Source organism: Bos indicus x Bos taurus, chromosome 10 (assembly GCF_003369695.1).
Source record: "Bos indicus x Bos taurus breed Angus x Brahman F1 hybrid chromosome 10, Bos_hybrid_MaternalHap_v2.0, whole genome shotgun sequence".
NCBI lineage: Eukaryota > Metazoa > Chordata > Mammalia > Artiodactyla > Bovidae > Bos > Bos indicus x Bos taurus.
The window spans coordinates 15,376,696-15,400,820 of NC_040085.1; the positions used below are offsets into that span (position 1 = coordinate 15,376,696).

Here is a 24,125-nt window from a genome sequence, read left to right on the forward strand (position 1 = left end):
TGCTGAATGGACATCCCTTTTCTTAGTCCCTTGCTTTCAGGCTTTTTAAATCTGATACTGAATTTTGGAGATGTTTAAATGTTTCCTGAATAGGTGGAGATTGATCTTTTGTGTCAACTAAAGATGAATTAGTATGAACTAGTGTTTTTTCCTTCAGTTTTTAATATTAAAAGGAAAAATTAGATATATGGTTTAGAAAAGACATAGTTTTATAGGAGTTTATTTCTTTTTAGATTATTTGTGCATCACTGTTTGGTTGGGAACTGACTATTTAAAATAAAAGATTATGTGCAGCTCCTCTTTTTGCCATCTTTTGTGAATCATAGGGCTATATATTTTGGTCCTCAGCTTAGGAGTAGCTTAGAAAAGGGCCCTCCAGTATTATCTTTCTTTGATCCAGATATAATCCTTTGCTCCATGGAATTTTCTTCCTAGCGTTTTCCTGGTTTGCTTTTCTAGACTGTCTTTTTCCATTTCTTCTACACAGATTGGCGAGGAAATGAGCCAGAACAGTTTCATAAAGCAGTATCTGGAAAAGCAGCAGGAGCTGCTTAGGCAGCGTTTGGAACGTGAAGCTCGAGAAGCTGCAGAACTTGAAGGTAAGTTCAGACTGTTGCTTCTCACATGGAGTCCTTCCTTCTTATTCCTGTCACCGAGTAGATGGGCCTATTTCACTAGGCAGTTTCAGGAATATAAGTCAGGCTGAAACTGCCACTTACTTGCTTTGGTAGTTGGTGGATCCAAGTGAGTTACTCTTTATGTTTTGTCAGGGAAGAAGACACTTAATTTGACTTAATCTTGTTAGAAGAGGATTCCTGCCAACAGGAAGAGTTATATGTAAATTAAGCTATCCTTTGACATACTAGACTAGAAAAACCAGGGAGTTTTTCTCTATGTACAGTGCTCTCTTTAGTATATACTCTGTATCCATGACTTTGCCTGACCTCCTTCACTCCTCTACATATTCCCACATGCTGAGCCCTTCACTCCCTCCCTGCCCCGACCCAATCTGTACTTTGCAGAAGCTTCAGCTGAGTCGGAGGACGAGATGATCCATCCCGAGAGAGTGGCTTCCCTGCTGCCTCCTGACTTTCAGAGCAGCCTGGAGAGACCAGAGCTGGAGCTCAGCAGACATTCACCCAGTACGTATCTCCCTCCCCACTGCGCTGTTTTGACAGTCTTGCGTAGTTGGTGGGGGGAGGTAGTTACACCTCCTTTCATGCTAAGCTTCCATTAAAAGTCTCAGGGCAGTTCTGTGACAGTGTTATTTGACATCTGTTTTTCATGGAAATTATGTCCTTTTTGAATTCTGCTTTCACCTCAATGTTGTGTTAACCTCTCAGAGTATTTTATAAGGCAGTCTGATTTTTCTTCTCACCTGTATACCTCTCTAACTTCCTCTACTGTACCTCTGAATTTAGCAGCAGTCACAACTCGTTTTCATCTCTTCACCAGTTGTATATATTCTGTGTCACACATCCAGTCAGTCATACTCCCAAATGGACATCTGCAGTTTATTAATTCATTCAGCAAGTTTTTACTGAGTGTCTATTATATGCTAGGCGTGTGCTAGGCACCAGAAATATAGTAAAAAGACAAGTCTCTGCTATAATGAAGCATACAGTTTAGTGAACAGATGGACATTAAACAAATTATTACATAATTAGAGTCATGCTGTGTGCTGAGAGGCAATGCAGAGTATTATGTGAGCATTATTACAAGGAATTCAGACCTAATGTGTGGAATTGGTTTAGGCAGGGTTAATTTTTTCACATTTTAGAAAGCATTGAGCACCCACTTCTGCATAGTATCTCAAACAAAAATCTGTAAATACAGCCTTTGTCTTCTAGAAACTACCTAAGTATACCTTTAGGAGAACGTGTATATAAGACATGTGGATAGTAGGTAGATAAAGGAAGCCAGTGTGTAAACTAACAAGTATTTTGAATAATTATTAATGTTAGTGGTAATGGGGAAGGTGATCATTCCATATTTTTAATATTTTTAGAATGCATGTTAGTTGTCAGTGTTCCTTCTCAAATAAAAATAAGCCAAAAAAATTATGTATTGAGTTCTGCTGTATACATGTCTCCATGCGGGAGTATGTGGTGGGGGGTCAGCACCTTGTACAGTCTGTTAGGGAGAGAGAAGACAATCACACATAAAGCTAACAATAGAAGATAGTATGTGTTAAGTAACATATGAGGAGTACAGACACAATGTACTGTCAGAATTCGAAAGACGAAAAATTCACTGAGGACCAGAAAGATTATAGAGAGCTTTATTAAAGGAGGTGTAGTATTTGAGCTGAGCCTTAGAAATAGGTAGGATTTGAGTTGGCACAGAGAGGACAAGAGGGTATTTTTAGAAAGGAACAGAGGCACAGGGATAGGAATGAAGGTGATATTTAATTTTAAAGGTAATGGAGGGACCACTGAAACTTCTTGATGGGAATATGATCTGATAAACTCTTTTGAAAAAGAGAGAACCTCTCTCTGGCTTAAATGTAATCTGAAGTGAAAATGAGGAATGTCCTGAAATAGATGTAGGTTTAAAAATCAAATAAAGATTTAGAATGAAGAAGGTGGTCAGTCTGTTCAGTGCTTTGAGTCATCAGTAGGACTATGCCTGTAGCTATAATTGATGAGGGGAAAGAGAGGGTAGGTGAAAGGAAAGAGGTGAAAAATTAGAAATGAATGTAGTAAATTGTAGAGTGGTTTGGTGATTTAGTTGCTAAGTTGTGTTTGACTCTTGTGATCCAATGGACTGTAGCCCGCCAAGCTCCTCTGTCCATGGGATTTTCCAGGCAAGAATACTAGAGTGGGTTAAAATTGTAGGGTACAACTAACAATTGCTCTGTGTCTTCTTCAGTGTACCCTGTCCATAAACTTTTCTACCTCTGATCTTGCCTAGAATATGAACTTTATTACAGATGTGGCATAAAATGTGGTAAGAGTCCTAAGTGGAGTGGTAGTTTTGGAGTTCTAGCAATGCTTGGTTGGATCAATAGCAATGCCTGGAATTTACCCAGAAGTTAGGTTTGTTTCAGGTATACAATGTCAGTCTGCCGTAGGCCAGTAAATTATTAGGATTCCAGTTTATTTGTTAGCTTTGGATGTTTGGGGTTCCTTGTTTCGTAACATTTTGATTAAGGTTCCTAGTAATATGTTGTTAATTAACAGTGGCACCTGAGGATTTTTGGGGGGGGGGGTATTGTTTTTTAAGAATATGAATTCCTGGTCCCTGCCCCAAGAACCTCAAGGAGTGTACGTCCTGAGACCTTACGTTTTTTAAAAGTCTCCTGGTAGTTCTGTTGATGAACTCAGTTTATGAATGACTAAGTGAAAGAATAGCTTTTCAGTGTTAACAGTTAATCAGGATCCTTGTCTTATACTGCAGCAGCCTCCCATTAACGTCCTGTAGACACAGTCCCAAATAGGAAGGAAGGATTGGTTTATAAAATCCTCCCTGGCTCCCCTTCTTGACTTTTTACCTCTCTACCAGTTTCTTCAGATTTTTCTGCTCTCTATAATCAGGGGTTGCCTGGATTCCCTTCTAGGTCATAACTGGTTTTATGGAAGTCCTTATTATCTTCAGTTAATTCTTTTAAAAAAGAGACCACACTCGGACGATTAGGAAAAATACTAAAACATTAAAAAATGGGCAGTCAGAATATGGATTGATTAACAAAGGTATGAACCACCCCAGGGGGTTTTAACCAGCCTTTGGCTTACAAAGCATTTAGCCCTTATTCCTATTTCTTGTGTTAAATCTGGATGCTGAGATTCCACAGAAATGTTAGATAAGTTACTTATACAGCAGATATGAGTCAGATTTAGGTTTGGCATCCTTCTCTTAATTTCTGCTTCTTATTCATACCCAAGGATACTGTTTGGCCACAGGCTTTGCTGTGATCTCTATAGCTACCTAACTTGGGTCTTGTAGATCCTACCGAGGGATTTGTTTTCCAGATTGAAGAAACTTCCCTCCTATCTGGCCCTTAAACTTTCTTCACTTTAATACATTTTATACTATCTTTGCTCTCCTGAAGACTTCTGGCTTGGAATCTTAGAAATCTTACATTCACCCTGGCTTACCTTTTAACGCCTGAAATATTAACCTGTTACCAGCATTGGTTCCACCCTCTGCTAAAGGTGCTCATTTCCTTCACATATCAGTAACATCAGGCTGAAGACACTCATGTGGCCACGTGCACATAATAGATGGCACCTTTCGTAGAATCTTGTCTGCCTCACATCAGTTCCTTACGAGGAGCTCAAAAAAATGCCTCATCTCTTTCTTATAGTTTGTATTGTTTACTAGGTTCTTGTTTTCATGTCTGAAGGTCCCCTCCAGCTGTCGTTTTTGTTGTTGTTTTGTTTTTTTTTTTGCAAAACAATGATGTCCAGAACTTTCTGAACAACTTTTCTCAGCTTTCCCACATCTCTTTGATGACTTGCTAGGCAAGTGCTTCTGGAGAAGGGATTGTCTAGAATCCTGTCACTGCAGTTTTACAATATCAAAATAACATTACTGCTGGAGTCCAACTCCAGCAACCAGGGATTCAGCCTGAAGACATGGACAGTGTCAGCGAGAGAAATGAGACAGCCTCTCAGTTTATTCCAAGTTTAAGATTCTCTTTTATACTTTTACAAAAACATTAGGCCAGAGGTTTGACATTTTCAGTTCCCCCTCTCCCAGATTTATCATCTCCATAAATCACTGTTGCTCTTCAGAGTTCCTGCTTCAGTGATTCTCTGGGAATCAGCCTTATCATCTATTATCTACCTCTTGTAAGTGTCCCATAGTTAACTTGTGATTACATTGTAACTCATGCTACATTCCTCAGTTACTACTTATCTTCCTAAATCCAGTTTGCCCCTAACATCCTGAGCTCACTCTCTTTTAAAAAGGCTTCTAGCTATAGTGTCTCTAAAAATTCCTGACTTCTATAAGCTATAGTAAAATATGCTAACTTTACAACATTCCTCAAATCTTTAACTTCTAACTATTTTAATTATTTCTAAGCCCTAAATTCAGTAAACTCCTTTGCCATAACCTTTCTCCTCACAAATAGGCTTCAGATATCAATCCCTACCATGGCCTCAAGCTACGGCCTATGTGCTCATCCTGGAACACTCTTTTCTAAAAGTCCTTGAACAAATGTCAGTGATTAACTTTATGAATTATTTTCTGAGCAATGCTGCAGAAGGCTTTGTGCCTTCTCATGCTCATCTCAAGAACAATAAGCACCTTAATATTCCTTTTCAGTCAACTCAGCTGAGGAGAGGAAAAGACCAGTCAGAATTACAAGGCCTAACTCCTTCATCCCAGGATCTGTGCCTGCAGAATGAGGAGACGGGGCTGGGGGCCGTGCCTCCATTTTGTCAGTAATGCCTAACGCGGCTCCTGACATCTCCCCCTTTTTTATTTTTTAGAGCATAGGTATGAAACTCAGTAGATAGAGCAGAAACACTTTGGCTGAGTATCCTGAAAAGACACGGGGCTATTACACAAATCAGAACTAACAGGCATAAGCACATGGCAGCATTAATCATTATTGTAGAAAAGGATCCATGGGAAAGATACCCCTCCAGATTTTCAAAGAGAGAATTAGAAAAGTCAGACTCCGCCTGCTTCATATTCTGAATATGCTGATGTAACTTAGAAATATCAATACTAAAATCTGAATGATTCCAGACGCCTAAAATATGATTTCTAATGCGTTCCCAAGAGTGCATGGACTCATTCACTTGTAGAGGGGTAATGCACATCCATTTAAATTCAGCATGGCACCTTAAAGACAATTTAATTTTTAAATTTGTAATTTCTTGCCCCATAAACAGAACTGCTGCTTCTAAAGCATTGACCTTATATTCTATTTTCTTATCTATAATTTCCTGCGTAGTAAGAGCTACGGAGACATTTTTGGACAGCTGATCGACAAACGAGGCCGTATGCACTTGTTTTGACAAGGCAACAGCAGAAACCATAACTGATGCAGTTATGGCAATCAAAGCTGTTATTCCCACAACCAGAGCTGCAATGAATTGCTTAGGTCGAGAAATTAAATTAAGTTCATATAAAACTTTCAGTGCATAATCTTCAAACCATTGTCCCTCTAATTTTACAGGAACCATCAAATATGGTGGTTGCTTTACAATCATCACAGCCTTATAATTATAATCATTCCCATCAACACAATTCTATATAAAACAATTCACACATATAACATTGTAAACAGTTTCTTCTTCAGAAACTTCCAAATCACTCTGATTTCTGGCCAACAAAAAGGCATAGGGAGAATGCATGCAGGCCCGTACAATATATCTTTGTTCATTTAAAGGTCTATGTAAAATCACAGGTGCCATAGCAGCCAATACTTTCCGTAACTCAGGCTGCATGGGACCCGTTCCATCGAAGCTCACTAAAGGAGGAACCCATCCATTAGCATGCCACCTAGTAATTACTAAAGGCATAGGGAGAAATGAATTATTCCATGTGGACCTATAAGGTTCTACATAAATCAAGCCCCATCGTTGATTCAAAAGATTGGGGTACCCTCATTTGGTCAGAAAATGTCTGGTGGCAGCAATGGGAATAGATAACTTTATGGCGTACATGCATTCTTTCCAACTAGGAAAGCCAGAAATTCTGCTTATGCTTTCCCAGGCCTGTAGTCCTTGTTCATCAGAGTCTAAAGTTGGGAGTGCACAGCTCGGATAGTCCTTTAAATGAGGGGCTGCTTTTTAAAGGCATCAAATAGTCTTTCTTGCGCCCCTGGCATCAGCAGCTGTAAAGACCAAAAGTCTCTCTTGCCATCACTTCTTGGAGAATCAGTAAGCATGCCTTTCAAGGAAGTGCTAATGCATCCATTCAAAACTGGAGCTACTTCTTGTAGAGAGGAAGGTATGGCAAAGCAAATAGGTGGATAAATGGACGCGCCCGAAAAATTGAAGGGAGTGCTGACCACTGTTTTAACAATATTAGGATAGATAGAAGCCCCACCCAAAAGAAGAGTATCATTAAGAAAAACACATTCATTCATCCAATCAGTAGGCTGGGAAGAAGGTGGATTAGGCAAATGAGCCCAATGAACTTTTTCTGTGCTGGAGGGCCTCAGCTGACAAGCTAACACAGCAAGCATAACCACAGACATTACCATAGGAGTGGCCTCGTATCTCCCCCTTTCTATTAATTCTTCAGCCCGCTGAGCGAGATGTTTTAGCTGGCCCCAAGTTGGTACAGTGCTGGAGGTGATTGTTTAAGTACAATAACTGTGACGAGGTGGGGCAGAATATGGTTGAACTCAATCAGCATGTCTCTCCTGAAGCGCCAGGTGCCTGAAGCGATGTACTAGCAGTGAAGCCTCAGGCAAAGGGTCACTCGCCCTTTGGCGTTTCCTTGGCTCCCTCAGGTCTGGACTCTACGAGCTTCTGGTCTCTCCATCTTTCCTCGGTTCCGGACTCCAGGACCCCAGGGATTTTAGTAACCTCAGGGGTCCAAACAGTAGAAGTGGAATCCTGTGGAAACACAAAAGCATACCCTCTCCCACAAGTTAGCAGTATATCTGGCCTTCTCCATTCTCCTGTAAGGAGGTCTTTCAACTTAACCAGAGGCCAAGTCGTAGCCCCTTCAGGAGTCCAGTGTCTCGTCATTGCAGTCTGCCCCTGTGTGTCCACGTTTAAATGATTAATTACAAACAAAGCATAGTGTAAAACATGATGCGGAGAGGAATATTTAAATTCTCCCTGTCTTAATTTAGCTATCTGACTTTTTAAAGTCTGGTGCACCCTTTCCACTATGGCTTGGCTTTGGGGATTATAAAGTATTCCGGTTGAATGTAGTATGGAAAATTGTTGACAAATCTCTTAAAAGTGGCAGAATTATAAGCTGGGGCATTATCTGTTTTTATCTGTTCGGGGAGTCTTATTTGGGAAAAGCTTTGAAACAAGTGCTGAATTACATCTCTTGTTGCTTCACCTGATCTAGCAGAGGCTATAATAACACGAGAAAAGGTATCCACAGTAACATGCACTAAGGACAGTTTTCCAAAGGCCGCGATATGAGTTACATCCATTTGCCAGAGAGCATTAGGCCTAAGGCCTCTGGGATTTACTCCTAATGGTGGAGATGGATTAAATGTTGGGCAATTTGGACATAACTATTTGTCTAGCTGCTTCCCTAGGGATATGAAATTCATACCTTAAACCAGCTGCATTTTGATGATGAATTTTGTGAGAATTTTTGGCCTTGTCAATCTTTTCATGTAAGTTTAAAGCAATGACTTTAGTTAATGCATCTGCCAAAGCATTTCCTTCATGCAAAGGGCCAGGCAAGCCGGAATGGGCTCTAATATGTCCCACAAAATATTTCTTATCTCTATGCTTAATCTCCTTCTGTAAATCAAATAACAGGGAGAATATAGTAGTCTCATTTTCTAGAATATTAGTAGTCTCAGTATGAGGAAATAACCCTACAGTATATCGGGAGTCAGTCAAAAGATTGAAGGCGTGGTTTCTTAAATGTTGAAAAGCCCAAATAACCGCCCTCAACTCAGCTCTCTGGGCCGATGTCTCTTCAGTTACCTGAACATGGGATTTTCCATCAATAATTGTGACTGCTTAAACATTAGAGGAACCATCTGTGAAAACTAAAATTGCCCTTTCCAAAGGTTGAATAGAAAATTTCTTCGGAAAAAATCACTGGATGTGTTTTCAAAAAATGCAGTAGGGGGCTTGAGGGCAAATGAAACAAAATTTGACCCCTGAAATCTATCAGGGTAACTTGCCAATCATTACTATTTTGTAAAAGAAATTGCAGTTGATCCTTATTGAATGGAATCACTATATTTGCTACTTCTTTTTGAAAAAGTTCCACACTTCTTTTTCTACCTTTTATAATTAATTGTGCTACCAAGCTAGGATAAGATAAAATTATTTTTCTTGGGGTCACTGGTATATGGAGCCATTCCAATGGGCCTTCTTGCCACAAGCATCCTGTAGGTGTATGCTCTGTGGCGAGAATAATTAAATCCCATCCTCTGGTAATATTAATCCTAATTAACTGATCATTTAAAGCCTCATCCACTTTAACAAGAGCCGACTCTGCCTCACTAGTCAACTTTCTCTTAGAACTGGGATTAGGATCACTTTTTAAGCAATCAAACAGAGGCTTTAAATCTGCAGTGGTCAGTTTTAAATGTGGGTGTATCCAATTAATATCTCCTAATAATTTCTGGAAATCATTTAAAGTTAGTAAAGGATTTCTCCGAATGACTCATGGTATGGGTATTTAATACCCTCCCTAAATAAGAAAAAGGATTTACTTGCATCTTATCTGGCACTATCTTTAAACCCCAGCTTTCCAAGGCCTCAATCAATTCAGATAAAATTTGTTGCAACAAGGCTCTATCCTTATGAGCTGCCAAAATATTATCCATATAATGTGTCAAATATAGATCTTTATACTTTGTTCTAGCATTTTGTACAGCTTGGTCTACAAATTTCTGACACAAGGTAGGGCTATTTTTCATTCCCTGAGGCAAAACCATCCATTGAAACCTCCTATAGGGCTGTTTAAAATTAGCTGAAGGGAGACTGAAACCAAACCGTTTATAATCTTGATCAGCCAGGGGAATGGCAAAGAAACAATCCTGTAGATCTGTAACTATCACACTATACTGAAAAGGCACAGCCACTGGGGAAGGGAGGCCCGGCTGGAGGGCCCCCATGTCTTCCTTGGTTGGGTTTATAGCTCTCAAATCTTGTAACAATCTCCATTTTCCTGATTTTTTCTTAATAACAAAAATAGGAGTATTCCAGGGGCTATTAGAAGGCTCTATATGGCCGGCTGCCAGTTGTTCCATAACTAAATCCTCAGCTGCCTGTAACTTTTCAGCTGTTAATGGCCATTGCTCCACCCATACCGAGTCATCAGATTTCCAGGTAATAGGGTCGGCAGCAAGAGCAACAGGCCCTAGGATAAATTTGAATATCCCAGACCTTCTGTATTTTTGTTAAGAACCGTCTCTAATGGAGAAACAATTTCCTGCTGATCTTTACCAAGCCCTTTATCAGGATTATAGCTCATTTTCAGCATTTGATTAGTAACCTTTTCATCTGGGCTATATAAAAGCATTCCCATCTGAGATAGTATATCTCTCCCCCATAAAGAAAAAGGTAGTGAAGGAACCACATATGGACAAAAAGTGCTTTATGCCCCCTTCTCATCTGACCATGTCAAAATTTGTGAGCCCTTAGCAACCGAGGGCACTGACCCTATTCCTACCAGGCCGGCACTGGTCAAGCGTGTCGGCCAGGATGAGGGACAGTCTTTTCCAGCAATGCAAGAGACGTCTGCTCCAGTATCTAACAGCCCTGACATTTTATTTCCTTGAATTAAAAGATCTTTTAAAGGCCTAGAAGCTGTAGTTTCCTGCACCCAAAAAGCTAGATCACTAGATCCAAATCCTCTGGGGCCCCTAGCTTGAGAAGTCAAGGTTTTTCCTGTCTGATAATAAGGTGAAAGCAAAAGCTGTGCTATTCTTTGACCTTAATTAATTTGCACAGTTTTAGTAGGTGGCGAGATCAAAACTTTAATTTCCCCAGTATAATCAGAATCTACCACACTAGGCACCACCGAAGTTCCTTGAAAAGAAAGCAAGCTACGCCCCAGCACAAGTCCTACAATGCCCTCAGGTAGGGGGCCAGCCACTCAACGTCAGGGGTTAATGTTGTTGCTGTTGTTGCGGTGGTGGAACTGAGGTCCAGTCCTGCGCTACCTGGGGTTGATTGGCACAACTTGTTGTCCCTGCTTGGCGGGACATTGCTGGCAAAAATGCCCCATTTGGCCACAAGAGAAACATTTTTTATTTGTAGAATCGTTTCCATTACGATTAATTTTTTTTTTAAGCCTGGGTGAGGCCCCCTGAGGAGGTTTTCTCCAAGGAGCAGGCTCTGTATATTGTGCATGCATCTGCTTTAAAAGCTCCTTTGTTTCAAAAAAAACTCTTTATCTTTCTCAGCCTTAGGTAATACTCTGGGAGGCTTTGGAGGCAAAGTGGGGAACTCCTGGGCCCTGGGAGGCACAAGTGGAGGTGGCGGTAGTCACCTTAAATCAGTTGCGTAGAGGAAGAAGGGGCTCGCCAGGGCACCGGCCGCAGCGTCCTGTAAGCCCTCTCCTTCCTCGGGAGGCAGAGCACAGTCTCCCTCCTTTACTTCATCAATGGCAGAAAACATGATCTGCACAGAAGGTGGAGACCCACCACCGTCCACCACTATAGCCTCCCCCATAGACTATCTTAACAGCCTCATGACGAGGGTCCAGGACATTTCTAATCATATTCCACAGAGCAAAACCATCTACGGGAACCTTTTCTGGCCCATGCAAAGTATAAAACAAATGTAGAAATTTAGACGGTCTTCCTGTGCTTGCTTTAACGCCTCTATGGGCTAACATATGAAATGATATTTCAATAAACATTTGTCTATTCTTAGATGCAGAGAAACCCATTCTTCTAAGACTATACTTTCAGGGATCATTTCTATAGTTCGTTACTAGAGAAGTTTCTCTGATCGTGTAGAGCACCAAGATTAGCAAAGGCCTCAAAAAAAAAAAAGGAAGAAACCCATTCTTCTAAAGAATATTCTTACTGATTCTATACCCTCCTCACCCTGCCTAAATTGCAAAGGGGTGCCGGCCACCCACAGGTACAGTCCTAACCGTCCCGCGTTACATTCCCAGAATCACTTACTCTTCAGTGTCCCCTGTTCTGGGCGCCACTGGCCGGAGTCCAACTCCAGCAACCAGGGATTCAACCTGAAGAGATGGATGGTGTCGGCGAGAGAAATGAGGCAGCCTCTCAGTTTTCTATGGACTGCCTGTTTATTCCAAGTTTAAGATTCTCTTTTATACTTTTACAAAAACATTAGGCCAGAGGTTTGACATTTTCAGTTCCCCCTCTCCCAGATTTATCATCTCCATAAATCACTGTTGCTCTTCAAACAGAGTTCGTGCTTCAGTGATTCTCTGGGAATCAGCCTTATCTATTATCTGCCTCTTGTAAGTGTCCCATAGTTAACTTGTGATTACATTGTAACTCATGCTACATTCCTCAGTTTACTACTTACCTTCCTAAATCCAGTTTGCCCCTAACATCCTGAGCTCACTCTCTTAAAAAGGCTTCTAGCTATAGTGTCTCTAAAAATTCCTGATTTCTATAAGCTATAGTAAAATATGCTAACTTTACAACATTCCTCAAATCTTTAACTTCTAACTATTTTAATTATTTCTAAGCCCTAAATTCAGTAAACTCCTTTGCCATAAACTTTCTCCTCACAAATAGGCTTCAGATATCAATCCCTCCCATGGCCTCAAGCTACGGCCTATGTGCTCATCCTGGAACACTCTTGTAAAAGTCCTTGAACAAATGTCAGTGATTAACTTTATGAATTATTTTCTGAGCAATGCTGCAGAAGGCTTTGTGCCTTCTCATGCTCCTCTCAAGAACAATAAGCACCTTAATATTCCTTTTCAGTCAACTCAGCCGAGGAGAGGAAAAGACAAGTCAGAATTACAAGGCCTAACTCCTTCATCCCGGGATCTGTGCCTGCGGAATGAGGAGGGGGCTGGGGGCCGTGCCTCCATTTTGTCAGTAATGCCTAACATGGCTCCCGACACATTATGGTCTAATAGAATAGTATGTAGTTTATAATTGATGGAGATAAAGGCTATTTGCTTGTACATAATTTTAAAATCATAACTAAAAAACTATTTTTTTGACCTGTTTAGCACATTTATGACTAACTGTATGCATACCTTTCTCCGCCTCCCCTTAAAAATCACATTTATTTATTCAGAGCATATATGTGTTTATAACGCTCACTTTTTAAGTTGAAATAAAACAGCAGAGAATGTTTCTTATATAGAATTTGAAGTGATAAATGCAAGTATTTGGGATGGCTAGACCTGTGAATTTTTCCTGTTTATAGTATTTGAGGTGATTGGAGAATCTCTTCTGTAGGTTTTTCCTGCAGAGTATAGGATTTTATCATTTTAAAAATGATTGTTTTATTACAAAAAGTAGCATGTATTCTTTAGAAAAATTCTTGAAAAACTAGAAGAAAACAGGTGCTTTTATTTATTTGTTTGGCTGTGCTGCATGGCTTGTGGGATATTATTTCCCTGACCAGGGATCAAACCCCGGCCCCAGCGATGAAAATGCTGAGTCCTAACCACTGGACCACCAGGGAATTCCCTAGGGTTTTTTTTAAATTTGGAGTATAGTTGAATAACAATGCTGTGTTATGTTTCAGGTGCACAGTAGAAAGAATTGGTTATACATATATCCACTCTTTCTTAGATTCTTTTCTCGTAGAAGTGCATTAAACAGGTTTTTAAATCGCCATAAGTCCCACAAACTAAAATAGCAGCAACTGATACTTTGGTGTAGGATTTTCTTTTCTTTGTCTGTAGATAAGTTTAAGAAATCTGCAATATTTAAATTTTTACCTTCCTTCCAAATTTTTTTTTTTTTTTTAATTCTTGAGCATCTGGATAGTGTTTTTGTTGGGGGTTTTTTTAAGATTTTTTTTTTTTTTGAGTAGTTTTAGGTTCACAGCAAAATTGCTAGGTACAGAAATTTCTCATGTGCCCTCTACTCCTCCCACCTATGTATAGCCTCTCTTATCAACATTGCACACCAGAGTGGTATACTTCTTACAGTGTGTGAATATTCACTGACACATCATAATCACTGAAGTCTGTAACTCGCTTTAGGGTTCACTTTTGATGTACTTTCTGTGGGTTTGGACAAATGTATAATGACACGTATCCATCATTAGAGTGTCATACCAGGGTGTTTTCACTGCCCTAAAACTCTTCTGTGCTCTACCTGTTTATCCCTCCCTCTACCTTCTGCCTTTTTTAAAATTTCTTGTTAAACTACAATAAATCAGCTTCTTTCTCCTATGTATGCAAAAAAGTCTTTTTTCTCTAACCTAGATATGAAATGTTTTATATATTCAGAGATCCTGTTAATCAAGTGATCATAGAATAAAGTTTTATAAAGTATATGCAGTCTTCTAGTTCATTTTGTAAGTTTCTTTTAGTTACAGAAGCCCAGACTAGTTCACTTTAGATTGCTGAAATATAGAAATAAGAGAAAACTTCCCTTTTCTCACACCATTTGCCATTATTTGCACTAGTTTAAATACTGTTAGTGTAGAACAGGTGTTTGTGCATCATTTAAACCTTTTGTACTGTATTGTACCTATTTGGAATGTAATTATCTTTAGGCTATTTTCTAAACTGTTCCTCATCAATAAATGCATTTCTACTCCGTGTAATATTTTAATACTGGTAGGAAACATAGAGATCTTCCAGCCCCTCAGTTCCATTTTCTGTCAAGACACTGAGACCCAAATTATTTAAGTGATTTACATGGAACGTAAGTGAACATTTTTTCCAGTTTTACTTGGAGTTATTAATTGGAATGACCTACATTGGTGATTTACAAGCTTTCTTTTAATAGTAGAACTTGTTTTTCTTTAATCTTACCTTGAGTTCCATATATAAAACATAATTGAGAGGCCTGTTTCCAGAGCCCTGTCCAGTTGGCTTGAAGAAGTTTTTAGGAACCTTAGGGCCCTGAAAATCATTTCTCTTAAGTAATCATGAGATTATTGTTTTACAAACCAGTGTGTTAATCATGAGGTTTTGGGCAAAAGTAGTGGCAATAGGCTGTCCAAAAAAATCAAATGAACACAATGAAGTCTTTAGCTTTGATTCAGTGACAAAACATTTAACAGAAATAAATGTACTTTGTGATAGACAATTTGAAGCCACTGGTAGTTATTTTACATTTGTTTGAATTACTTGTAATATGTGAATTGGCTTTGAGATAGTAAAACATTCCAGATGTGCATAGCAGGAATTATCAACATGTCCTGACCTTTTAGGGCTTCATATGGTCTTTTCTTCTACATAGAGATCGGGGAAATTAATATAGGTGTGTGTTGACCAGCTCATATGCTTTGATTGATTGAATTTTAGAAAGCAGTATTGTATGAATGTTCGTGTTTTTAAGTCTGACTTGATTTTCTTTCATTTGATAGGAAAAAGCACCTCTGTTTCTGAAGAGAAAGGTGAATCTGATGATGAGAAACCAAGGAAAGGAGAAAGACGATCATCCAGAGTCAGACAGGTAACTCTGTTGTCTCTGAAAGCATCCTTCACTTCTTTGCGAAATGCTTTGGATATCTCCTCCTCCTCTTTTTCCTCAACTTATTTTCAGAGTTGATTTTTTCTAGTTTTCTGTATAGTCACCTTCTTTGCTTAACATTTTTCTCATTTTGTGTTTTCTAATTTATATCTACTTTGGCCTTCAGATTTCTAAATGAATATATAAAAATTAAAACTTAATTGTAAAAGTTAGCAGGCTGATCTGTATTTGGAAGGCAGCATATTATTAGAAAACAGACAATTCATTATTTAAAACCTTAAAGCTGTATGATTTGGTGTTAAGTGAACAGAATACAAAAGTATATGAATGGTTAATTACGACCTTGGAAAAATAAATAATGGGGACAAATTAAATATATCCAAAAAATCAAAATAATCACATTTACTGAAAATAGGTCAGGCCCGCCTCCCCACACTTTCTAGATGTTCACTTCGTATTTATTTTAAAGCTTGAAATTAGCAGATGAAGTACTAGCAGTTTCATTATTGTATTTGTTTTGATTCCCATGAAGTCCATGTTAAGTCACACATGTCTGTTGTCATTCTGTGTTGCTGAAAGCATATATCATCGAGTTTCTCCATCATGTGTATCCTGTGAGATACTTTTTCTCTTCTGTTGACAGTGAGCAAATATACCTTGAACTGTTGAATATCTTTTCTTTCAGGCAAGAGCAGCTAAACTCTCCGAGTGTAGCCAGGCTGCAGAGGAGGAAGAGGATCAAGAAACACCTTCTAGAAATCTGAGGGTCAGAGCAGATCGAAATTTGAAAACAGAGGAGGAAGAAGAAGAGGAGGAGGAAGAGGAAGAAGAGGAGGAAGAGGAAGATGATGATGATGAGGGACAAAAATCTAGAGATGCACCAGTCCTGAAACAGTTTAAGGAAGAGGGAGAAGAGATACCCATAGTAAAAGTGGAGGAGGTGACAGATGAGAGACCCCAAACTATAAGATCCCAGGAACAGGAGGGGTTAGAGAGAGGAGGGAGAGTTACAAGGTCCCAGGAAGAGGCCCGAAGAAGTCATCTAGCCAGACATCAGCAGGAGAAAGAGATGAAAACAGCTTCTCTTGAAGAAGAAAGAGAAATAAAATCTTCAAAAGGCTTGGAGGAAAAATCCAAGTCTCCTTCCCCTCCTCAATTGACTGAAGATGTGGCGAAGGCCCCGGTTGTGCTACAACCAGAACTAACTGCCAGTGAGGAGGAGACTCCCCCACCTTTACTTACCAAGGAAGCATCTTCTCCACCACCTAATACACAGCTCCAGAGTGAAGAAGAAATAGAGCCCATGGAAGGCCCGGCCCCTCCTGTCCTTATTCAGTTATCTCCTCCTAATGCAGATGCTGAGGCCAGGGAGCTATTACTATCTCAGCATACTGTGCAGTTGGTGGGAAGTTTGTCTCCTTTGTCAGGTCCTGCAGACACCAAAGTTGAATCTCCAGTAGAGAAAGTGCCAGAGGAGAGTGTCCTGCCTCTAGTTCAGAAAAGCGCACAAGCTGAATCCTCAGCCCAGAAAGGTCTTGAAACTGAATCAGAAAAATCCACTCAACCACTCCCTCTAAAAATTGAGGAATTCACGCTGGCCAAAGGGATCACTGAGGAATCTTTGGAACAGAAAGAAGGCAGGAGGGCTTCTCATGCCCTTCTTCCAAGCCACAGATTGAAACAGTCAGCTGACTCCTCCTCTAGCCGATCCTCCTCATCTTCATCCTCCAGTTCTAGGTCAAGATCTCGCTCTCCTGACAGTTCAGGCTCTCAGTCTCACTCACCTCCAAGATCCAAGCAGAGAGATGGATCTGGGGTACGTGCTCATGCCAACCCTCATGATAGATCCAAGGTGGGCTCCAGATCAACATCAGAGTCCAGGTCACGTTCCCGTTCTCGTTCCCGGTCAGCATCAAGCAACAGCAGAAAAGTAAGTGTGGGAGATGTTCTGTCTGTACTGCACTGTTTTCAACCCCTACAGAGCTTATGATTTCCAGCAGGAATAGAAAAAGGTTCCTTTAGTCCCCAGTTCAGTGATTACTTTTCATTTTGCAGTCTCGTTTTCAATTCACTGGTTCTTTTTCAGTTTGATTCCTATTGATTGTAAAGAAAGGTCAAGCCATCTACCCATTTCCTCCACTAGGCTATGAACTTCTTGAGGGTATGGTCATACCTTTTTATGTGTATATCCCAGTACCTTGCACCTAACTTGGAGTTAATAAATTTTTGGATAATCTAGGAAATAGGGAAATCACTAAGTCAAATCTAGGGATAAAAAGATCTGAAGTATTAAGTTGGAAAACTCAGTGATCTACTGAATACATACCAAATAAAATAATTTGGCTAATGTGTTTCATTTCTTTAGTCTTTGAGCCCTGGAGTCTCTAGGGACAGCAGCACCAGCTACACTGAAACCAAAGATCCCTCTTCTGGTCAGGAGGTTGCAGCTCCACCATTGCCACAACTGCAGGTCCTTGAGCCAAAGGAGAGGACTTCCACCCCATCCTCTGTCCAAGTGAGGCTTGTGAGCCAACCTGAGCCAGCTGCAAAGCATGTGACCCAGAGGTTACAGCCTGATCGGGTAGGGTATTATGCCCCCTCCCTAAAGGAAAACAGGATTAGGCATGATTTTCCCTTCTGTCTTAGCTAAAAAACTGAAAATGCAGTCTGGATAAAGCTCAGTAGAAATGTAGAAGGGGATACCTGTTAGATTCTCCTTTATTTCCCAATTCCTGGTTAATGGAAGTTCTCCATGAGGCTGAGCATCAGGGTTCTCATCTTCAGCGCTCTTGGGATCAGTTCTTCTTCCTGCCCAAAAGGAAGCCTCTTCTCAGTTCTCTCAAGAATTCTAATAAAATGTTTCCTACCATAGAAATTCTGTAAGCAGTATTCCATTCCACTTTTTAAAATTAAATAAATAATAGGGCCGTGTCTGGAGCTGGTACTATATATGTCGTACTCTGCCTTTTATCAGCTCCATGTTAAAGAAGAGGAATCAAGCAGACTTAAGTACGTTGGCTATGTTTGTTTTGGTGTGTTTGTCCTGACAGGGGAGCCCAAAGAAGTGTGAAGCTGAAGAGGCAGAGCCACCGGCTGCCACACAGCCCCAAACCTCAGAGACTCCGACCTCTCACCTACCAGAATCAGAAAGGATTCATCACACTGTGTAAGTGATACCTCTCAGTTGGGATATAACTCGATTTGTAGGATAGTTCTTGGCTCCCTGGGGTTTTTTGGCTAAATCTTCGTTGCGTTATAAAACACAAAGGCAGAGCTGTATCTGGTCTAAGGCTAGACTTCAGTTATACTATCTTGATAGCTGCCACCAGAACTCAATGTAGTCTGAAAAGCAGTGGTGGGAGTAAAAGGAAACCCATTTTCTGGGATCATCTGACCAAAACAGTCAATTCCTTTAAGGAGGAAGCAGAAATTGATTCAGGTATTTTAACTCACATTTGCCAGCTGCTTGTGAGCCTGGGAACACAGTTTAATAAAGGATGTTGAGGATCTAAAAAAAAACAAGGGTGCTGTTTTTTAGTTTTTGTGTTTTCTCTGGTTATTAGCTACAATTTTATTAGCCACAGTCTACCCTAGTTACTTCTCACAGTATACAGTACAGCAAAATATGAAGTCCATATCAAGTCAGAAGCTTCTCTCTTCTGAGACCCTTGGATTGATTTTACCATTTATGCAATTAATGTGAATTTTTTATTCCTTACAAATCTAGCTTTAGAATATACTCTTATATGAAATTAGTAATTGAAAATTGTCATTCATTTGTTGAGTGTATGTATTACAAATTAAGATGCCATTGAACCAGAATTCTTGGCTTTGAAGTCTCATGGGAAATGACAAAGCATTGTGGAAATAAGATTGCTTACCTTTTCAATGTCAGAAAATGTCTTGAGTAGACAGTTGGCCTAACTTTGTTCCATGATTGCTTTGATAGCATTAACACTAATACTAGCAATATGATTTTCATTTTTATGTATATGTCTAGTAATGTAAATTCTTAGAACTTCAGACTACCTTTTGCCTTTGATTTTGGAGGGTGGTGGGCAATGACATGATTGATTTATTATCTCTTTTTTTTTTTGAGACTTTTAACAATAGTTATGTAATCATTGGACTTCCCTGGTGGCTCAGACGGTAAAGCGTCTGTCTACAATGTGAGAGACGTGGGTTCAATCCCTGGGTTGGGAAGATTCCCTGGAGAAGGAAATGGCAACCCACTCCAGTACTCTTGCCTTGAAAATCCCATGGACAGAGGAGCTTGGTGCAGGCTACTGTCCATGGGGTTGCAAAGGGTCGGGCATGACTGAGCAACTTCACTTTCACTTTCATGTAATCATTATATAGCTTTTGCCTTAGGATATACCCTCGATACTGCCTATACTAATATTGTTGTCTCTGCTGCCATCTTGTGGCCATTACATTTTTGGTTTGAAAGCTAAAAGTTCACTCTATTGCCTTTGAAAAAAGTTTTTGTTTTTCCCTTTTGGAATTGGTACATTATCCTTTGGAAAGGGGTTTTTCTTCTAGGACCTTAAAGTGAAAACCCAGCGAATTCTGAACGTGTTCAGGATTTCCCAGCTACACCATCGATGAGGAAATGGGGTGACACCTTCCCTTTTCTATCTATCAATCAGAGATAATACCTGCCTTTCCCTCCTCCATCCCATGGAAGTACAATATGTCTTTTCTGTAATGGCAGTTTCAAAGTATGTATTGAAAACCTGCTACTAATTGGGTCTGAGGAACTGCTTCCTGTGCACCATGAGAAGCAAGTGATTTTATGAAAGGCTTCTTGCTTACCATAAAGTCCTATAGGTCTCTGAGATCCTGGCAACAGAGTGGCACTGTATGCTGTTTTAAAGCACCTTATTTCTGGATTTTTGCATGTAGGTCCAGGGCAAATGAACCTTGGAGTCTCATACAGAGTTTTTCTTCTCAGGTAAAGGGGGCTTTGACCTGTATTTTAAGACTGAGGTCATCTAGTCCCATTGATTCTGGCAAGGAGATAGCAAATGGCACCTGGGGCAAATCCTGAGATTGCCCATTATTGCCCAGGCAGATTTCCGTGGAGCAGCCCATAGATTAGGAATGCAGTCTCAGCTCAAGAGTGGCTCATACACATCCCTGGTTACCTGCTTTCCTTCTGTCTGCCTTTCAGATGGTCTATTTGGCAGCCTAACAGAATTACATGCCCAAAACCTATAGGATATTCTGGCACTGGATTTGGTAAATGAGTCTTTGAGAAGTTTGGCTACATTTCTGGAGGCCCTGCTAAATTGATTCACAACACTCCTCCTGGTCTTTCACCCCTCTTGAGTGCTGGTGTTTAGCCTGGTAATCTCTGGAGCCTGGCCAATTTTAAAAGTGAGATGAAACAACAGTGAGTGCTAAATGAAAAAGACCATTTGTGGCTCAACCTTGGTTTTCCTCTCTGCCTCAACAAGAAGTCACATGACTTTTAAAAAATAGAGCTAGGGCCCATTGATTCAGTAAAGTGTTAAAAAAAAATTAGACTTCAAGGATCTCTCACCACTTGGAAGAGATGACCTAAATTTTTTTTTTGCTGTGGTTGGTTAAATCCATTGTGATTCTGATTGTTCCCTGAGGGATTCTAGATTTATGAGGTAAGGTATCTTTTTCATTTCTTGGGGCAGGAATTTGTGAGCCCTCAGTCCTGTTTAATTTGAGCCCTGTTCCAAAATCCGGCCCTGCCTGCTATAGATAGAACAAAAATTTACTCATACACAGGAAAAAAGGGTACTCTCTTTTTTACATTAAAAAAAAGGGGGGGAGAGGAAAAAAGGAAAGGGAAAGGAAAAACTTTGTGTGGACAACTGTATCATCCAGTAGTAGTTAATTCAAACCCCAATTTTTCTAAATAAAACCTTCCTGTATATACAAACCTTGCAGGCAGTAGAATTGTTGGGTCCTTGACACTGTGTTTAGTTGTCCTTTTGCCTGAATAGCAGGAAGGAAATGGTCCTTTAAACCAATATGACAGTGTAATTGATAGGGGACCTACAGTGCCAGTATGCCTAATGATGCATAATTTTTAAAAAGTAGAATTTATTGTTATCAATAGAGTTCACTCACTGAGAAGTTGGTATCTAAGGACATATCCTCTTAAACCATACTCTCCTTGGTTATCTTGGAACTAGTATGCTCCTGAGGGTATGCTGTATTTAAATCTTACTACCAAAGGTAGTCAAATCCCACTATTATTTAAATTTCATATCAGTCCTCAGCTCTTTGTGAATTTTCTACAATAAAGTTCAAACATAAATGTCTATAGAAATTTCCCTTTTCCATTAGTTTCTTTGAATCTCATTCATATTCGGATACAAACTCTAATGTGATGTTATTAGCCCTCAACTAGTTCTGTCCTTTTCTTCTGGGCTGCAAATGCTTTGTTTGCTGTTTAATTATGGGTAGGTATCACCCTGGTGGCTCACTGGTAAAGAATCTGCCTGCCAGTGCAAGAGACAGGTTCCATCTCTGGGTCGGGAAAGATAACCCTGGAGAAGGAAATGGCAACCCTCTCCAGTATTCTTGCCTGAGAAATCCCATGGATAGAGGAGCCCGGCGGACTCCAGTTCATGGGGTACAAAAGACTCGAACGTGCCGTACTGACTAACAACAACATCACCCACCCCCAATCCCCATGCAGTTTCACTTTCTTTTCAAAGGTATCAGAAACATTTGTGCAAGAACTTAAATAGTGGAAAAGGAGATACCTTTTGTCTAAAAGGGACTACCAAGAAATGCTGCGTGGGGCTCTGACACATAGCTAAGAAGACTTTGGGACTAGTCCTGCAAGTAGATTGAGTCCCCTTTTTGGGGACAGTTTCGAAGTTTCCTCTTAGAAAAGTTTTGGTAATTCTTAGATCCCGTAGGTTTGATCATGAGGGAATAGATGGCACAAACCCATATCTCATGAAGGCCAAGGATAGCATCATAAAATTCTTATGCTTGAAAAAAATGACGAATTGCTATTAAAATTCTTCCTCCAAGAAAGCCACTTTTGGAGAGGCGTATTGGAAGCTGAAAGTATTTTAGGACAATTGATGGACAGGGAACATGTATTTGAGGATGTTTGAAGGTGATGTTTCTCTGTAGCGTAATGGTCTTTGTGGGAATTCTGTCTAAAAATATTAGGAAAACTTCTAATGCAGCAATCATTTATTAAAGTATCTTACTTGGACCCACAATGACAACCTAGTTTAGAAATATTTACTGAACATTTCTTTGTGTTAGGCTCCAGGCTAGGTGTCCCTGACCTTGAGGAACTCTGCAGGGTAAGGGGCAAGTAACCAGAGGGCACTAGACAGTGGGAGGGCATTAGTGGAACCCAGCAAACCAGTTATTGCCTTTACATCATAGAAAGAGCAGTCTACACTTAGAGGACACTCTTTTAAAAGCTCCATAGGTAGTCTCAGATGAGATAATGGCCTGTTAAACATACATGTGTTTTACGCATATCCTTGCCTTGACTTGGGGTGTCTTCCAAACCAGGTTCCTAAGAGCAAATCCTTATCACACTATTAGATGAGATAGATATTGTTATTACCCCAACTTTACAGATAAAGAAACTGATACACAGAGAGGATCAGAAACTCGCTCAGTATCACTTGTGTGCTCCTTGTGTGAGGTGGAGCTGGGGCCTGGATTGAGCCCTAGGCCATTGACTCTAGACTCTCAATCTTACTGAGCAGACAGGGACCGCTAAGGGAAAAGGAACTGTGTGATGTTAAATGCGACTGCTCTAGCATGCAGTTGGTGTGTACATTTAAGATTTTAAGCAGCAGGGAGGAAATTTCAGTCCTAGCTAAAAGCTCTGGTATCACGAATGAGATAATATTAAGCTTTTGGTTAAGAATCCAGAAGTTTGTTCTAATGTTAAACCTTTACTGCGACTAGGCTACGAAAGGAGCACTTTTGTAGTCAACAGATGAGCATTTTGAGCATCTACTGAGTGCTGTTTTGAATGGGTAGAGACAGCTTCACATTTTACATTAGTTCGGAGATGCCCATAATTAATCATTTCTGTTAAGTTCCCAATCACTTTTTGCCCAACAGATCTGCACACACACCCCCACCCCACCCCGTTCCCAGTAACAGTCCTCTCACTTCCCTTATGTACTCCGGAGCCCTCACTTGGGAGCCCTTGCTCCAAAACGCGGCCTTCATGCTTTAGGCAAGGTCCCCTTGCCCTGCTTATCCTTTTCTTTTTGGCTCCTGCAGACCCTGGGGCAGGGCGACCTTATTAAAGACTCTGTGAAACAAAGTTGTCTGTCTTCTCTTTAGAGATACCTCTCCCCTCCTCTACTGGTAATTCAGAAAGCACCTCTGCTTATCCTTTCCTTTCATCTCCTGAAGTAGTAACACGTGGTCATTGCTGCCGTAAGCGGCCAGTTACTATATAGTGATTAGATAGTGCCAAATCTTATCCTGCCTTCCCACCTTGAGCCTGCTGATCAGTTTTCAATGTTCCATGCCTGGCTTCTGGGATAGAGGAACATGGACACCTAAAAAATTGCTCATGACCCTCCCCCCTGTCTCTATTCAACTTTGGCCTTGTTATCTTCCTTCTTACCATTTTTTCACTTCCAGTTCTGCTGTTTCCTTTCTTTCTATTCTCTGGAATCTTCCAAGCAAACAGCTGTAACTTTGTCCTCTCCACCCAGCCCTCTCCCCCGCCCCCGGGAAGACAAGGAGAGAGCACCCTTCCCCTTTGGGGTTAGGCCTCGTTAGCTGCTGTAACCTGAGAAAAGAAGGGAAAGGGCCAGGCCTATCGAGCCAGCAGTGAGCTCGGAGTAGCTTGCCAGAGGATAAGAACCTTGCTCACTCAGCGCCCTCCCTCTCTCCTTTCCCCTCCCCTGCTGCAGCA

The 24,125-nt window shown here is 40.4% G+C and overlaps 1 protein-coding gene, 1 long non-coding RNA gene and 1 pseudogene across 6 annotated transcripts in view; 2 read left to right on the top strand and 1 right to left on the bottom strand.

Annotated features, from left to right (window-relative positions):
- The window catches only part of ACIN1 (apoptotic chromatin condensation inducer 1), a 38,460-nt gene that overhangs the window by 3,369 nt on the left and 10,966 nt on the right, over window positions 1–24,125 (top strand). For 3 of the 5 annotated variants that reach the window (XM_027553290.1, XM_027553291.1, XM_027553292.1), the window contains exons 3-8: window positions 488–599; window positions 1,023–1,142; window positions 15,117–15,205; window positions 15,909–17,153; window positions 17,589–17,804; window positions 18,274–18,389. In XM_027553290.1, coding sequence (XP_027409091.1) covers window positions 488–599; window positions 1,023–1,142; window positions 15,117–15,205; window positions 15,909–17,153; window positions 17,589–17,804; window positions 18,274–18,389 — 1,898 coding nt within the window. The remainder of the gene's footprint in view (window positions 1–487; window positions 600–1,022; window positions 1,143–15,116; window positions 15,206–15,908; window positions 17,154–17,588; window positions 17,805–18,273; window positions 18,390–24,125) is intronic. The other 2 variants (XM_027553294.1, XM_027553295.1) reach the window with 2 other exon arrangements.
- LOC113900559 lies at window positions 11,521–11,605 on the top strand (annotated as a pseudogene).
- LOC113899920 lies at window positions 15,611–24,032 on the bottom strand. The gene is made up of 3 exons (XR_003513032.1): window positions 23,832–24,032; window positions 17,927–18,031; window positions 15,611–17,317 (listed from the first exon to the last, which is right to left on the bottom strand). It is a non-coding gene; the product is annotated as an uncharacterized LOC113899920 (long non-coding RNA).